Below are 18,140 nucleotides of genomic sequence, written 5' to 3'. Positions count from 1 at the left end.
GATTTATTAAATTACACTTAAAAATGTTTGTATTTTGAATACTTTTAAAATTTTTACTAATTTATAAATATTTTTAATTTTTTTAGCCATATTTTTGCATTTTATTTCGAAAATATAATATAACAAACACACATATACATCTTTCGATTTAGTAAATTCTATAAACTTTTGCCATAAAATCCTAAAAGTTGGACACGCGTTGAGACAGGATTTTGAACGTGCTCCAAAATTTCCATCTTTCATTCAGGCGTTGTTACGATTACCATTACATACCATACATTAACACATAACATAAAAAATATATAAAAAAAATAAAAAAATTAAAATGCAAAAGTTATTAATCCGTCAAGAATTTTGTGCAGTTTTACTGAGTAGTATAAAATGAGTTTACGGATATATGTATATATATATATATATATATATATATATATATATATACACATATAGGTATACGTAGGTTAGAATTTTTGAACAACGACTCAACGTGTTGTTGTTTATTTTTCCAAATGTATAGCGAACTATTAAATAACAAAGAAAAAAAAGCGATACACGTTGAGGTATTACGGGAACGCAATACCATCTAAAAAAATACAACGAGTATGTACAAATATTTCATTCTATACTTTGCCTCGATAGAGGAAAAAAATTATCATTTTAAAAATAGTGACTAGCAGTTACGCTTGCCCAACTTATTGATCCTCCTTCCTTTTTGTTATATTTTGCTATGAATTCGAAGACTGATTTTTCGCTTTTGTTTTGTCCTTTTAATTGTTTGCAATGCGGGTATACAAGGATGGTTTCCTATAATAAGCTAAAAGGGGCCCGCGTGACATGGTAAAAGTATGAATAAAGAGAAAATATGTACTGATAAATTTTTTATACATTTCTCTTTCTCTCTCTTTCTCTGTCGTGAGAAAAACCATTCTTCAACGGCCATAAAAATTGTTTTCAAGTAGTGTCTTAGGTCTGACTATTAATTAATTAACTTTTTCAATCTCTCTGGACCATGCGTGTCTAAATTGCGTCGCAAAAATTTAGAGATGTGGAGTATACTCGTCACACACAGGGTGTGTGTACTATGAAATTAGGTTGTAGTGAAATGACTTTTATTTTTTTATTTCGCTTCAATACTCCATATATAGAATAACCTTTTGGAGTTGAGGGTGCATTATCCGAATTAGCTCGTCGACTTACTGTTGTTTCGACTTGGCTTCGAAATATGTCAAATATTTTAAAGTTTACGAATACATTGAAATTTTCACTAAAATTTCAATTTAAACTGCAAGTTGTCACTGCTATTCACACAACTTAATATAAAATGTTGTCCTTTTTTCATGACGATTATTTTCGTCAAAAACGGTTAACTGAGTTGATCGCTTTGAGCAGGTCATGTATTTCTAGAATCTAAATGACTCGTACAAGACGGAATCTTATAAAATGGAACGAGTTATCATGTTATAAATGGGTCGACTACACTTTGCGCTCGTTTCAGTTATTTGTGTGAAGCTTGAAGGAACATGCAAAGTATATACATTTTTGATTAGCACCAAATGTTAAATCGATTTAAGTACGTCCGTAATATCTGTTGTAAACATCCTCCTGGCCGCAAAAATGGTGCTATCGACTTCAAATTTGGCAGGAACGTTGGAACTTTCTCCACCCAGTTTGATATTGAAAATGGACTAAATCAGTGAAAGGACACACTACGTAAACTACTACAACTACTAAAGCACTACGTAAACTTAGCTCATTACTCATAAACTATAGCCCATAAATGTAAAAAAATTTTAAAGCATATTCTATGGACGATGCTCTAGTATCTGTATAATGGAAAAGGAAAAAATTTGACCAAGGTTAAGAACTTTTGTCTGACCGTGTGAGCTATTTTCATTACCTGCAGTCCCACGTTCGTCTACAAATGTTCAAAAGAATTTAGAAGTGAGCTAAGCTTTTCAAAGGCAACGCTCACGTGCCTAAGCGAGGAAAAGTTTTATTTTGAAAATAAGCTTTAGGATAACTGTGATGTGTTTAAAAGATTCGGTCACGACCGAATATAATTTTCTTACTTGTTATCACTCATCCTTCAAATTTTCTAACTTTTTCTAAGTTTTTATTATTCCTACAGAAGTTTTAAAGCCTTTCTTTTAAGAAAAGTTGCATTAAAGGAATGCTTTACGTAAACATTGCTGAATGTGTTTGCGTATTTATACGAAAGATTGTGTACACATTTTTTATTCTATATGCGCTCTATCACCTGTCGCTTAACCTACACAAGCAATATGAGAAATGGATTGAGCCAGTCGTTTCGTATACTTTGTCTATCGACCTGACTTAATTGTCTAGCACAACGGGCTGCTCATACAGTTTTTGTTGTAAGAGTCGTAATTTTTGAACAGCATTTCTTTAATTTTCAAAAAATACTATTTGTAAATAGTTGAAGCGTTCCTATAAGTGGTCTTTATATTAGCCGAACTAATGGACTGACTTGTAGGCTGGAATTTGATTAGCTGTGAAATAAATTTACATAAAATATAGCAAACTCTATTGAAACATTGCTTTCTCATAAAAACTCCTGTGTTGTTTGATGCGCGTACTACTTAAATTAGATCAGCAAATAAAGAAACAGGTTATAAGTCCGGCAATGGCATTAATGTGAAGCATGTGAGGCATAGATTATAGTGATAAGAATAGGAATCTATAAGCATGAGAAGGTATGACATGTTTAGTGCGTGTGAATGAACGAATGTAAAAACTCAGAATGGATGATTCTTTTCGATATTTGGATACAAAAACAAGTACAGTGAACAAGTAAAAATACTATAGTGGGCCACAGACTGGTTAAATATTCTGCGCCACACTACAGTCCCTCATATAACCACTTTTCAAAATAAGGCTTTGTACGGGAAGCGGCAAAATCGGTCATCCTTCCGATTCGAATCAGTTTCAATAGTGCTCAACCTTGGACCAAAACAAGTCAGTGTGCCAATTCCATCAATATACCTCGAAACTTGCATGCTGTAACTGGAACAGAAGAAAACAAGACGGATACATAGACAGAGAAGCCTAGACCGATTCTCAATCCATTGGTATAATAGAAGGTGAGTATATCTTCTCTGTGTGTTGTTGCTGTTGCATACATTCGCCTAAACTTAATATACCCTTGCACCACAAGTAGTGTCGGCTACAATACGCATTCGAGCCCATAGGAAATGATATCAAAAGAAGAAAATAAATAGATGGGCTAATTGCTTGTCGCTACTTTTTTTTTTATTTTCGATTTTCAACACGTTCGCGAACAGTAAACATTTTAGTGAGGAACAAAATAAGGTAGTCAATTTATTTTGAATTTAGTCGCGATATCTCAACCCTTATTGAATACGTTTTCTAAGAGTAGTTAAAAGATCATATTTTAATCGATATATGCAAAGAATGCTACACCATTCAAGACTATATAGATCAAATTTTTCAACTGGGATAACGTGAATGCCGTAGCATTCATATAAGAGAAAACATGAGCAAAAGGAACAACGAGAGTATCTTCTCTCTTCCTATATCGATGAACTTAAAGCGTTTTAAAAATGAAATAATACGGAAAAACCTAAAGCGTCACTTAGTCAATACTCCAAGAAATAATTGGCTGTAAAATTTAAATATTATAACATCCACGTCATTGTGCATCACAAGGAAAATGAATGCATATACAGCATTCACGTTCGCGAACATTTTAAGCAAGGAAACTGAATTTCTGCGACTTAAATAAATGTTTATGCCAACGAGTGGTTCACTGCTTTGTACCCGAAGAAGAAATACTTTAAAATGTTTCAATTTTTTGCTATGAGTTCACTTTTAAGAATATACCGCCGCGGCATATGCTGTTATTGTAATGTTAAAATTAAAAGGTTTGAGTGAATTGCTCTTCGAAAGTCCGACCGTGAAAATTGTTGGCAAGATCGGATGGGCTTGAAGATAGGTCTCTCTCTTGGAATATACTCGAGGAGCACGCTCTTGAAAACACGCTCTAAAGGCTTGACTTCAGTCGTTGTTTTGAAACGCTTGAATTATGGGATAAATAGGCAAAACCTTCAATTATTCGATTATTCTCTTCATATTGTTATACTATTTTTTTAAAAGAAAACCGGAATTGTTAAACAGTACGTTGTTCATATTTTTTTACAAAATATATAAAGTCACAGGAAACGATCACTGAAAGACTTCAAGTTGAAAAATAAATAAACAAAAAAATAAATAGAAAAACTTAATAAAACAAATTAGAATTGTTGCGATCGCGTTCAATTGTTCTCATTCATTAATTTTGTAATTTACTGGTTTCTTCTTACTTTCTGTTTAGCTTTAAACAAAAAACTTATAAAATTAAAAAACAAAAAATTTTAATTATTAAACTTAAAAGTATTTATCACCATTAATATATCTAATTCTCACTCTTTTCAATTCAAAATTTTTTATTCTAAAATTGTAGAATTTATATAAAAAACTTAAAATGATTCCTCTTAATCAAATAACAAGACAAAATAAATAAATTCACAATACGAAATAGAATACAAACATGTTAGCCAAAAAAAAAATCATTTTAATAGTTATATGTTAAAAATAAATTTGGAACAGTGGTACTCGCACAATCGTAGCCTATCAAGCGTATATATGTACATTTAATCTCTAAAATTTGGATTGATGTTTCTTAAATACCATTGTTTCAAAATTTACGTAACTCTGCAAAATATACAAAACAATTCGAAGCTTTAAACATAATCTTATCTAATAACAGATGTTCAAAGAATTATCAATCTGTAAAATTAAAAAGAAAATAAAGAAAGATTGTAATTAACACGTTAGCTTTAGCCAAAAACAAAAATAAATTAAATAGTGTTCATTTAATGGCGAATCTTGGATACTAACCATCGCCCCTTCTACGTGTTAGTAAATCAACTGGAATTATCTCATTTAAAGAAACCTTCAAATCAAATTTTAAATGAAATTATACCCGCCTATATGTTCATAAAATAGGGACGCTTATAAGCCGTAAGTTCGCAGTGTTCGAGTGCTCGCATGTTCGAGTGCGATAACGTTTACTACTTTGGTTGTAGCCGTAGTGGGCACACATCATCTAGGCTGCAGTCACCACCTCTCTTTTTTCCCTTCCCTCTCCTCTTTCTGACTGCCCAAATGGTGGCACATGTAATATAAAATAGAGGTCAATAGGTCACGACGCATATACAAAGAATAAAAAAACTCGCATTCCCATTGCCTTGGACCTCGAGGTTCTATCAAAAAGTATCGAAACGTTAGAGGAGATTACATCATTCTTGACGAGACCTTCCTTAACGAATAAAGACACATATTGTGCAAACAGTTGTTACTTTTCAAATCAGATAGTACTGGCTTTATGAACGGTTCCGGTTGGCCACAGAAACTGGCTTACTTTCCTACTTGATCCGCCAATTAAAACCAAATGAAAGCTTTTCGCAAAGTTGCCATTATCGTTCTAATGATAGACGAACCCCGAAAAAACAACAGGCATAATTAAATTAAATCAAAATTTGGCGCTCATCGATGAAACACAAACTTTATTAACTTTTAAGACACATTTCTGGCTATCGCAAGCAAACGTATCCCATCTATGTCTGCGTCAATAAGTCTATCTGTGTTTTCTCTTCTTTTTCTTCTTCTTCTTAATGCGACTAGTGGTTGTGCGCCGCCAATTAACAGCCTTAGGAACAGGATTCCTTAGATAGTTCTTATCGCACCACACGGGACAACTAAATAACAAATTGTAATTATAACAATTTTGTGTACAGTTTAATTTTCGTATTAAGGAAATTACGATTCGTCACGCCTGGGATATATCTACGAAACTAGTTACATCAAATAAGTAGGAAAGGCGTTTTGCGCACTAATTTAAGGATGGCGCCGAGAATTGCATAAAGTACATTAAACAGTACATACAGTGAGCCGGCATAAAGGATGAAAACGAATTATTTTCTTTTTTCCTTTGGTACATATGCATGTCACAGAAAGACGGAGGTGTGCGGAATACTTCCACTTTTATATATATATAATGGGAATGAAACGAATGAGCACTCGAATGCTACTGTAATGTTACATTAAGAGAAATATCAAAATTCTCTATGATGTTTACTACCATCTGTTTCGAAAATATTCTCGAGCACCATTTTTGTTCTGGTCGTTCCTTGCGTTTTCTCGGTCATAAGCATTGTACCCTCCTACATCCGAACCTTTCAAAAACAAGGATTCAGATTTCGTTCATGCGCAGCTTTAGGAGAACATCGCCTAAAAAGCTGTTGTATTTCTATCAGTAATTTATTAGCTGAAGATTACACGTTCTTAGGCTTGCATTCCTTACGTCAAAAGCACATACTGATTTAGTTTTTATTAGAATCCTGCGGAAAACTCTTCTCGAAACTCTTTATACATTATTATATTATTATATTTTGCATTATCCGAAATGCGCTTGTGGCGTTCTGCTATTTCTGTCCGTCCATCTATCTCTTTGTTCTTGATATTTTAAGGGTAAGCAAATATTAACACATTAAATTTGAAAATTAACGCGATTACTAAACAGCTCTGGAAAAAAGTGAAATTACATTGTATTTGCAAAAATATGTATCAAAATTGGACAAATATTTCGCAAAAAAAATGTATTCACGCGGGTATCAAAGTTTCACCTAAAGATAAATTTTGGATATTGTAGTGATATTTCACACTCAGTAAATAAATCTTTTCTCATAATGACGGACAAATAAAACAAAAAAAAAATATTTATTTAGATATTAAAGAAATGAACAAAGCGTGTAGATATGAAAAATGAAAAAAAAAATGGCCAAAAAATACTGTGTTCTTCTAAAAGGCTGGACGACGTTTGCTCCCTCTCTTTTTTTTTAAATAAATATTATAAGAATAGATCAACCGATTACGGTTCATATAAGCTTGAATAGATTAACTAGAAAGATCAGATGCAATGTATGTATAAGAAGTAGGCATTTATTTATGAAATTTATGACATTTTGTCATTACAATAAATATATTTTATAGGCATGAGAAGCTAATTGTTTCTAGAACTTCAAATCGAGAATTCCTCAAATTTACATCACACGGCCTTAAGGAAGAAAAAGAACAAGCCTTTGGTGTGTTAGAAGAAGTTCTTTCTACGGGACAATAAATCTCTTCACAGTTTATATTTTCAACTTTTAGCCATTTTTTCATGTTTAAAAAAAAAATAAATAAATGTAAATAGTTTTATTTAAGCATGCTTTTTAAAAGTATTCGATTTTAGATTATGATATATTGGTGGATTTATTTGATGATTATGGTGCTTTGTTGTGATGTTAATGAGTGGGGCTGTGAAATTTCTAGATAATTCAAAAAGTATGATAATCAAATAATTTAATGAAATAAAAGATGAAAAACTAACCTTTTTTCATTTTTATAGAATTATGTTAGTTTTAGAAGGATAGTATACGATACGATACGCGAATTTGCCGGTGCACTTGCTCTAAATGAAATTGTTATTTACCACGCTAATGTCGGCGATAATTTGATTAGTTTCATTCAATAGGTCCGACTGTACGTGGTACGCGAGTGAAATTTTGCATGGTCGATTTTTGGTTTTATCATATAAAAGCGGATAAATTTTTAATTTGATGATGAGAAGTAGGTTTTGTATAGTTTATAGAGTTTGTTGAATCCATATGTGAGAGAATAAAAAAAATAAAGTCAAAGGAAATGCACAAAAGTATAAGGAAATAGTTAAATAAGTTTCGCTTTTGTTAGTATGTTTTCAAATTTATTATTTTATTAATTTTATTTTAGATTTGCATGCAAAATATACAACAATAATATATTAGATTCTAACACAAATTATATATGATACAATCCTCTTTAACACACACATGTGATAATGAAGGTTACAAAGTAACCAAAGAAAAGGAAAAAAACAAAAAAACGCAGATCAATAAAATTATATACATTACGTATATAAGTTTATATAGATGTGTGCATGTATTAGGTAAAATAACATATGTACACAAATATATATAAAAAAACGTATGTAATAAATCAATTTAGGAAAGAAATTTAAAAATGAAGAGAAAAGCAAAAAAAAATAATAAATTAAAGTTTAATTAAACACATACGATATCTTCATTTGACTAGTATGTGTGTATGCTTGCTAGAACAAAAATAGAAGCGATAAGTACAACGATTAATTCCAATGTAGGCTAATTTTTTTTTTGTTTTGTTTATAACGAAATATCGCATTCACACACACACACACACACACACATTTAGTCAATCACAGTATGAATGTCGAAAGTTACTTTCTCTTTTTTCTAATTTTCGTTTCGTTTGATCTTTTTTTTTTTTGTTAGGATTTAAACAATGCTTATTGTACAAAGTTAGTACATTGAACATTTATTAAATAATTATCCTTAAGGATGGATTTTCTTTTTTTACTTTTGGAAATTTTTCTTTAATTTATTATCAAACTATCTATATTTCTAATGTTTGAAAATGTTAGAATTTGTATTAGAGAAGAAGACGACTAGTATGAATTAATCACAGTTTTTGTAGCTGGCAAACAGACTACGATCGTCTGTCACAAAGCGTATACTTACACGATTAATAGAATTGCGGCGTGCATCTCCGCTGGGTATACTCGTAACTGAGCCACCCCCACCACTGCCACCACGATTACGACCTGATAAGTCGTCATCAATGCACACATCCGAATCGGAATCAGTGCGTCTTAAACTTCCATCCTAATAAGCAATACGATCGCATAACCCGTGCGAATGAGATACGATAAATTTAGAAGGCATGCAGTTATTATTAGTACGAAAAGAGGTAGTGTAAATGAGAAGCAAAGCAGAGTGGATAAGTGTTAGCGTATTTAGAAGGAGTTCTTAAATATACTATTAAGCCTACCTGTGTTAGTTGTTCGGTAGTAGTTAAAAGACGTGCTACCGGATTACAACAAACCGGTAAGGTTTCCAATAGTGTAGGTCGCGAATGTGTTAATAAAGGTTTCATATATCTAATAAGAATTTAGTAGATTTATTAAACTTTTCTGCATTTACTTAACTTTTACTTACTTCGTATCGAAATTTCCCCATAAACGAGCTAATATAGCTTTCTCATTACGTCTAGGTGCGTTGTTTACGGCACCAACTCCATTGCCGCTAGTTGCTGTGCTACTGTCCAGATCGCCACAGTCCTGTAAATAAGCATCAGACTATTTTTTAACATTAGATAAATTCCAGATTTTGTTAAAGCAAAAAACAATAGCGAAAACTTCGATGCTTAAGATTATTTTTTATAAAAATGTTTCTCAAAATCATTAATTCCGTAAATGTAAGGAGACTTTATGAGTAATCAAAATTAATTAAAAGCATGTCATCCACAAAAAATTTTGCTGGATTTAGTAGAAAAAGATAAACTTATCCTGCCTCTTGGAAGATTCCACATATAACATACTAAATAATTTTATGTAAGTTAAAATTGATTTTAGAACTTTTTTTCAGAACTTTTCTGCATTCTCTTGAAAAGCATGAAAGCGAGATTTGAGCAGGCTAATGGAGAGGCAACGATCACATCGATATAATTATGTGGATATACGAAAGAGTAACGCCGCTGTAATATGGGGAAGGTTATTAAGCATTTATTTAATTATTAACACAAAAAATATATTTTTACAAAATACTAAAAAAAAGGCAACACACACCGTAAATGTTTCCGCGAGAAATCTTTAATATTAATTTGGGGAAAAAGAAATCCATTATTTTTTCGGTAGTTGGCTGCACTGATAGATTTCTCGTAAAGTATCGATCAAACAAATTCAGATTTATGCTCGTTGGAAAGGTGACATTTCGCAGTAAACAAATTCTTTTGCTGTTTTTTGTTTGGTGCATTCAGTTGTGAGTTATAAATGGAAGTGAACAAAGAGAAAATTCGGTACATTTTACAGTTTTTCTTTGACAAAGGCGAAAATGCAAGCCAGGCGGCTAAAATTGTGAATGGTGTTTATGGTTCCGATACTGTAACAGCCAATTATGTGCAAATTTGGTTTCGTAGATTCCGTTAAAAATGCACCTCGTACAGGTAGGCCGGTCGTCGAAAATGTCGTTAAAAACGGAGAAATGATCGAAGTTGACCGGTATGTTAGCAGTCGTAACATCGCCCAGGAGCTAAAAATCGACCATAAAACAGTTTTAAACCATTTACACAAAGCTGGATTCAAAAAGAAACTCGATGTTTGGGTGCCATAACAATTAACAGAAAAAAACATGATGGATCGAATTTCCATCTGCGAAGCCTTGGCCAAACGGAATGAGATAGATCCATTTCTTAAACGGATGGTGACTGGAGATGAGAAATGGATCACATACGATAACCCTGTGCGAATACGATCGTGGTCAAAGAGCGGTGAAGCACCTCAAACGGCCAGGAAGGTTTTGCTATGCATTTGATGGGACTGGAAGTGGATTATTTATTATGAGTTGCTTCCATATGGCCAAAGGCTAAATTCTGATCTCTACTGTCAACAACTGGACCGTTTGAAGATAGCGATTGACCAGAAACGGCCAGAATTGGCTAACAGGAGAGGTGTCGTGTTCCACCAGGACAACGCTAGGCCACACACATCTACAGTGACTCGCCAGAAACTGCGGGAGCTTGGTTGGGAAGTTTTAATGCATCCGCCATACAGTCCGGACTTGGCACCAAGCGATTATCATCTTTTTCTTGCATTGCAAAATTTCTTTAATGATAAAAAATTGGAATCTAGGGAGGATTGTGAAAATCGACTAGTAGAGTTTTTTGCAAATAGAGACCAGGACTTCTATAAGAGAGGCATTTTGAAGTTACCTTGAAAATGGCAACAAATCATACAACAAAACGGTGCATATTTGACCCAAATCGGACAATCCGAAGAATGTTAAATAAAGTTCTGAAGTTCATATAAAAATAATGGATTTCTTTTTCCCCAAACTAATATAAGGAGCAGAATAAGTAGGTATTATGGAAATATTGAGTTTTGGGTGATTGGCGGCAATATCCAACCAAAAATAAAGACAATCTTTTATTAAAAAATGTACTACTAAAAGTAGAACTACCGAGTACGTCGTGTTAATCCTTTGTAGTTTTCGATCGATCTTCAAAATAATGTTTCTAAAGCATATAAATCTCCAAAACTTGTTGATAACTTTTATTTGTAACTATATATCCACTTTTTTCCTACATGTTGTAGTTTTCGAAATGCCAATGACTATTTTGTCGGCTTGCCACATTCGTAAAAATAAGATAGCAATCTGAAATTTGGCAAGGACATTCCGTGATCGACTAAGAATCTGTAGTTAAAAATTTGGCATATCTATTTATGAGACCGCAATATGTAAGAAACTGAAAAAATTTTGAAAAAACAACGATAATCTTCTCATATTTCTTCTGGAACTTTCGATGCTGTGAAGATATTATATAAATGTTACATAAATGTTCGTTAGAGTCACCTTCATTCTCGGTCCGAAAATGGTCATGACCGATTTACTAGTACGGCCACAATTTCCAATCAAATTCTAGTTCTAATGTAATTTTTAATGGATTTCGTATTGATTTCAACATTGCGTTTGCATGCATTAGCATTTTTTCCACCGAATTGCAAATAAATTTGCATTTGTGTTGGGAAATGACAAACAAAATGGAAAGAACATGTATAATTCAATAATTGAAGTCATAATCACCAACAAAAACGACATCGCAAACTTTTAATTCCTTGACAGAGGCATTGAATACTTTCGAATCGCTGTCAGCCCTATTTCTACTCAATCATATTTACTCAACGTTCGTGTTGCTGAAACTAGGCTAGCACAGCTTGGAAACGCTTCTAAATGAATGTAAATATTTTATAAAGACACCATTAGTATTAAGGTGTCAGAATTCAACAGGAAAGGCAATAGATGCCCAACAGGGGCTCCTCTGATATAGGGAGTCTTTTTGGCGTGTTGGCATTTTGGCGAAATGGCCCGAAATTTCTTTCAAAGCAACTTTTAAGCAAAAAAAAAATTGTTTCCAAAAATTTACAGTAACGTTACCCGTTAATACATATAACCATCGGCTAGTCACGTATACAACGTACGCACATTTTCCTTTCTAAAGCGTATAACTAAAGCTTATGTCGATAGATAATCGAATAACTTTGCTATTGTTTTTAATATATCCGTTTCAATTGTAGTGCCTGCCAGTAGTTTACCCTAAGAACGTCAACCATCATCCTCTCGTCCTTAGATTTAGTTTATTTTCTAAATCTCTCATAGCTTTATAAGAATGTCAGATCTCAATATTTAAATATATACAATTATACAATTATACAATTGAACATACCGCATTGGCTGTATTTTCCATCGAATTGTAAACCTTTTTTTCGTTTGAACATATTTTGATAAATTGAGTTAGCGATATCGAATTTTATACAAATTGTATTTTTTATTTTTTTTGAAAAAGATAATAAGCCAATAAAAAAAAGAGAAAACAGGTAAATAACATCGAATAAAATTTAAAGCAAGCACAAATTATAACAAAAATCAAAACCTAATGGCAAGTAATGTAAGAAGTGATGTAAAGGACGCAAAACAAATTGTGTGAATCAAATAACGATTTATTTAAACGAGAGTTTGAAAAAGTTAACCCCTATTTTAAAAACCACAAACCCCAAATTAAAACAACAAGAAAAATTGCGACAAGTTCTCATCTAGATGTAAAAGTCCATTCTATGGATTGCTTGAGCAAAATTACATGTTTGCTATTCACCGTACTTTCGATGGACTTTTCGAAATTTTCTTTAATGGTATAATAATTTATTAGTCACCAAAAAATATATATATTTTATACATATATGTATACTTCGGCAACATTAAGGTGGGTGTTGTACTTTACATATTTCATTTTGATAACGAACTCAGTAAAGAAAAATATTATTGGTCTTTTAGTTACATTTAGCTCAAGCTTCAAGTTGACTCCATTTCTCTCATTTAACAAGAGTAAATCCGTAAAACGCTTAAGAGTCAATAGCGACAATTAGATTCAACTCCCTAACAATTTTTTTTAAATAATAACGACTTCTCTTAATCTGTTTTTAATATTTACAGTATTTCTCAAGATAATCGATTGGAGATGTATCGGTAAGAAAGCTAGAATTGATTAATAAAAAGTACTTTTTTGCTTTCACACAATTTACACAAATAAAATGCGCAAATATTTAAAAAAGATAATTTATTACATATTTGTGCCGGGAGCAGTAAGAATTCAAAAAGTATAGAAAATTTTCTACAAGTACTCACACTGCGCACTTGATAGTTGTTTAATTGCTCAGTCTCCTCATCAACACCAACACTATAAAAAAAAAAATGAAGAATTCTTTAGTTGACGAAAATAAGAAAACAAAACACTTTTTCATCGTACTATCTCGAGAAACTTACGGTATTTTTAGCCAGTTAAGTAAAAAATTTGCGGCACCACCTTGGATGATGACTGTGAATATAACAATTAAAGAGGTGGCGGTTAGCATTGTTTGGCGGGCCTCTGATAAAGTGTTTCTTATAGCCAAAGCAAACGACATTGCTCCTCGTAGCCCTAAAATTTTAATCCTATTGAAGCGTTCGATGAAAAAGTAATGTAAATCTCCTTTAATTACCGGCAAAGAATAACATATGCTGGAAGTTGCCTGATATCTTTGGCTTACGATTTAAATTTAAAAGCCAAGACAATGGGTATATGTTAACAGCACGACCTATGGCTGCACATACCTAAAAAATGTGTTTCATTCTTTATTTATTTGTAAATTTCTTTATGCAAAGTTATTCGGATACTTACAAAACCAGTTATTATGAAAACGGCATCAAAATGGTGTTTTGGAAACGTAAACATCGAAACACCGATGTACGAAAATATAAAGTTTTCAGCTAGGAAATTTAACAGTTCAAAGATTTCTTTAGTTCTAGTGCGGGAATTCTCCGACAAATTATTATACGTGTAATGAGCTTGACAAATGCCACAAAATAATACGGCCACCACACCTGTAAGTTCAGAGGCCTCGGCTATTAAGAAAGTGCTGTAAGACATGAGAACAAAAAGTGCCGATTCCAACAGGGGGAAATCTCGAACTCGAGTGAACTTAGTCAAGTGTGCAAAAGTTAAGGAAGATCAAGCAAATTTTGCTAAAAAAAACGAACATTAGCGTATTCACATCTCACTCATAGGCTACGACTTACTATCCCGAATGTTATTAATACTGTTATGTTTACTCTTTACTTGCCGCCCGATTGTGTTAAATCATTTTTTCTAATAATAACTTTTTTAAGCTTAAACTACGACTTGTGTCTTCTTGTTTCCCATTTCAAAAACTATTCAACTTATTTGGCATGTTGCAGTTATGTAAACAACAATAAAAAAATACCGGTTAACTCTCTAGATTCCACCTCTGTCTACGCACTGTTTGTTATAATTTTTAAATAATTACTCCCAACATGTTTTGTCATCCGAATGCGCGAGTCTAATTGTAAGTGTGTATCTATTTCATTTGAACGTAATTAAGTCATTGATTATTAGTGTAAAAAGGATATCAATGCAGTAAAGCAACCCATTAACGCTCCAATTAGCAACGAGAGCATAAAAATTCCGAAGAAATCTCCCAAAGCCTGGAAGAAAGCATATGTTTCAAATTCGCCAGTGCTCGAATAATGTTCACCGTAGTTTTGTATAGCTCTAAAATTATTAATATAATATTTATAACTTGTTAGTAAAATAAAGAAATAAACAAAAATGAAAGATTTTTCTCAGAACGTACCCACTTAAAACTATAGCAACAGCATCATTTAGAACGGATTCTCCAAATACTAATGCGTATAAGTTGACATCCACATGTAAGTCATGGAATATTGCTAGAATGGTTAGGGGATCGGTGGGCGATATTAATGCTCCGAAATACAAAGTATCCAAAAATGTAAAACTGCTGCTCAAATATTTAGGCATTAATTTTACGCAACCATACATGATCGCTCCAATTAAGAAAGCTGATAAAGTAGTTCCCAAAATCGCAAACGTTAAAATAGCGCCAAGATTGCGGAAGAAATATTTCTACAAACTTAAGTAATTTGAAGAAATTTGAGATTTCTCACATAAATTAACGATATACCTTCTTTAAGCTATACCCAGCATGAAATATAATAGGCGGTAATATAATGTTGAAGAAAATCTCTGGATCGAAGGTGGCCTTTAAGTCGATTTCGTTTTCACCCTCTCCATAGACTTGACTACGAAACGTGTAGGCATACGTTTTATTTTCTATAGGTTCCAGGCTATGAGGCGGAGTCAACTTTCCTGGGAACTACCGGCAAATGAAACATTCAATTGATATGTTGTTTTAAAAAGCATAAATTAACTTACTTTTAGCCATAGCGTATCCGGCGGTAGAGTTTGATTATACGTTGAATTATTTTCAGGTTCAACCTCCAGATGTATTAGAGGCGTCGATGAACCAGAATAACGAATGGCGGCGCCCACAATTAAACCTTATAAAAGAATATGTAAGTGAAAAATTATTGATGCTCACGATCGCATTCAATAGGAACATTTTGAAAGAATAGACCAAAAGATCTGTCATGGGTCATGCGTAATAGGATTGGTACAACAAGAAGCATATACAACTCATACTGTCTTACTAATTTGTTCTAATACGTAGAAAAAATACGTGAACATCCAATTTCAAGTCAAGTTCAAGAAGAAGGGTATGAAGCTTTAATATGATCTTTCTTTTCAATAGCACCAAATGGGCAGACATATGCTAATTATAATCGTAGAGAACTTTCATAAGAATTATTCTAGATAGTAACCTACAGGAGCATCTTTGCAAAGTCTTTCTAAATTATTAAAGACCGCTCATAAACAATCGTAAAGCCCCTTCTCAGAATTCAAAGTGCTTACATTTAGGAACAATTTTAAATGCTTGTTGATGACAACGGATTTGATTATTTGTATAAAATCAACCATTTCAGAAGAGTTCATAATAGCACTGTTGATGTTTCTTAAAAAATGTTTTTAAAACATCTGCATATTATTTGCTGGTCACATTGTTGGTCTACGCGACTTTCGTTTTTAATCTTCCGCTATTGCAAATAATAAGCTTGGTATGTGTTTAAACCTCTAATCTACGCTTACTTTATATCAAGAAAAAAGAAAAGACACATGTAAGAGTCCATTAGCAGTTGTTTTTCTCTTTGCGTATTCAAAACCTTTTGTTTAGCCAGTTTTGCAAACTTCTATGAATTGACACAGCTGTTTCTTTCCTCATGTTCGTATATATCGAAGTTTTCATATTTTTCGAATAATAGGACGTAAAATAGAAAATAAATGTTTTTACATTGCCTTATTGACTGTAGCCTTAACTGATTTGATGAATTGCTTGATGATAAGAAATGGGAGTTAGGAAAAACACTCTCTAGTCATAGAATTTCGTTCGGACCACGTTGTATGTATAAGCAAGTGGTCGTTAAGTTCGGCGAAAATTAAAGTCATTTTCACAATATACATTATAAAACTGATTGTTGAAGTAAATATAGGCGAAGGTGTCTATTAGATATTCTATTTTTAAAAACTATTTGCTTTCTTCAAATTTCTTTTCAGCGTATTATTTGCAAATTGATAATTCTCAGGCATTAATTTAATTAAACATATAAAATTTCTATTAGTCTTCAGCAAACCAAAAAAGTAAAAAATTCACTATGTTTCAAAAATGACAAATATATGTCCTATCAAATTGTGGATTTATTTACCGTAAATATACATGCACTTACCGTAAATCACAGCCAAACCCGTTTCGTGTAACCACGAAACCCGGTGATGTTTAAATAACCATATCGTTAGCACAGTCAGGGTCAATAAGAAAGTGTACACAAGAAGGTTGAGGCTATCGATTCTATGCGTTAACGTAGCTTTGGCATCCAATGCAATATCTGTCGCGGTTGCATTACACCCGGTGGCAAAGCAGAGAACCACCAGCGAAACGGTGAATGAATTAACAACAAAGGGCCGGTAACCGAAGCCACCATTAGTATTTTTTTGTGGACGCCGGGAAAACACCATCGGTACTGAATGACGACAAAAGCAGATGGTTTATAAAAATTCTTTAATCTATTTGCACCAAGTTTTTCTTCCTTTTTTTAATGTGGGTTTAGGATGGACTAAGCCAATAAGACTTGCGGCTTGTATGTCCCTAAATTTCTTTCAAGGCAAATTATTAATCGATACTTCCTTCATAAGTTAATATATATATTTATATATATATATATATATTGTACATATATATATTTATATATATTATTTGCCCTTAAGACTAGGGGCCACAAAAAACTTTTAAAAATTTTATTCTTTGTCTCAATTTATGTTATAATCGAAAAACGAAACAAAAAAAATCCCAGAATACTTGAGTAATAGTTTTTCTTTTATCTCACAAGAATTTACGACGCGACTTTATTATTTTTTGTTTCTTTTCTCAAAACTATTTGTTTTTGTCAATTGAATGATGGATTTATTATGCTTCTGCTTCTTGCTGCTTTTAGTTTTTATGTTTTCATTATTATTCTCTTTTCCCGTTTTTGTGCTTTATGTATATTTACATATACATTTGGTAAAACGTTACGTTTTACGAAATCGTATTTTAATGTAGGGAATTTCAACTTACGTAAGGACATTCTAGATTTCTTTATGAATTTTTTTCATTGTTTTAATAACCATCGGTTTTGTTGTATCGTTAATTAACTTTTTTTTTCATATTTCCACTCTTATGTTTAGGGAGTGATATATTTATTTGATGTATTTTATAAGTAGATGTAGAATGAATTATGAACAAATTCATATATAGGTATTGTACCATGCAAACATTATTTTATCTTTTTTATTTCTGAGTGTAAACTAATTAGAATTAATTTTAAAAAAAAGGAGTAAAGGAAATTCCCGAAGTCGACACTGACACTTTTTAGAAGAGAAGCGGAGAAAATTGAAAATTGCAATTAAAAAGAACATCTGTTTTGTCGAGTTGTTAACCCTGGCCGTGTTGTCAA

At 32.4% G+C, this 18,140-nt stretch overlaps 1 protein-coding gene across 6 annotated transcripts; it reads right to left on the bottom strand.

The window, feature by feature from the left end:
- Nucleotides 1-158: 158 nt before the first annotated feature.
- Nucleotides 159-17,568, bottom strand: LOC119640416 (sodium/hydrogen exchanger 6). 6 transcript variants are annotated; one of them, XM_038038444.1, is made up of 14 exons: nt 16,875-17,568; nt 15,469-15,593; nt 15,218-15,409; nt 14,870-15,159; nt 14,646-14,787; nt 13,897-14,205; nt 13,718-13,829; nt 13,503-13,656; nt 13,365-13,416; nt 12,409-12,441; nt 9,126-9,265; nt 8,959-9,067; nt 8,649-8,792; nt 159-236 (listed from the first exon to the last, which is right to left on the bottom strand). In XM_038038444.1, exons 1-14 carry the CDS (start codon nt 17,161-17,163, stop codon nt 159-161), a joined length of 2,169 nt encoding a protein of 722 aa, XP_037894372.1. In that variant the 5' UTR covers nt 17,164-17,568. The 6 variants fall into 6 exon arrangements, with proteins under 6 accessions (XP_037894372.1, XP_037894374.1, XP_037894378.1 ...); XM_038038446.1 differs by having other exon boundaries at nt 9,126-9,247; XM_038038449.1 differs by lacking the exon at nt 159-236 and adding an exon at nt 4,437-4,803.
- Between the last annotated feature and the right edge of the window lie 572 nt (nt 17,569-18,140).

The sequence above is a fragment of the Glossina fuscipes genome, unplaced genomic scaffold (assembly GCF_014805625.2).
Source record: "Glossina fuscipes isolate IAEA_lab_2018 unplaced genomic scaffold, Yale_Gfus_2 121, whole genome shotgun sequence".
NCBI lineage: Eukaryota > Metazoa > Arthropoda > Insecta > Diptera > Glossinidae > Glossina > Glossina fuscipes.
This window is presented reverse-complemented; position numbering and strand designations above follow the sequence as displayed.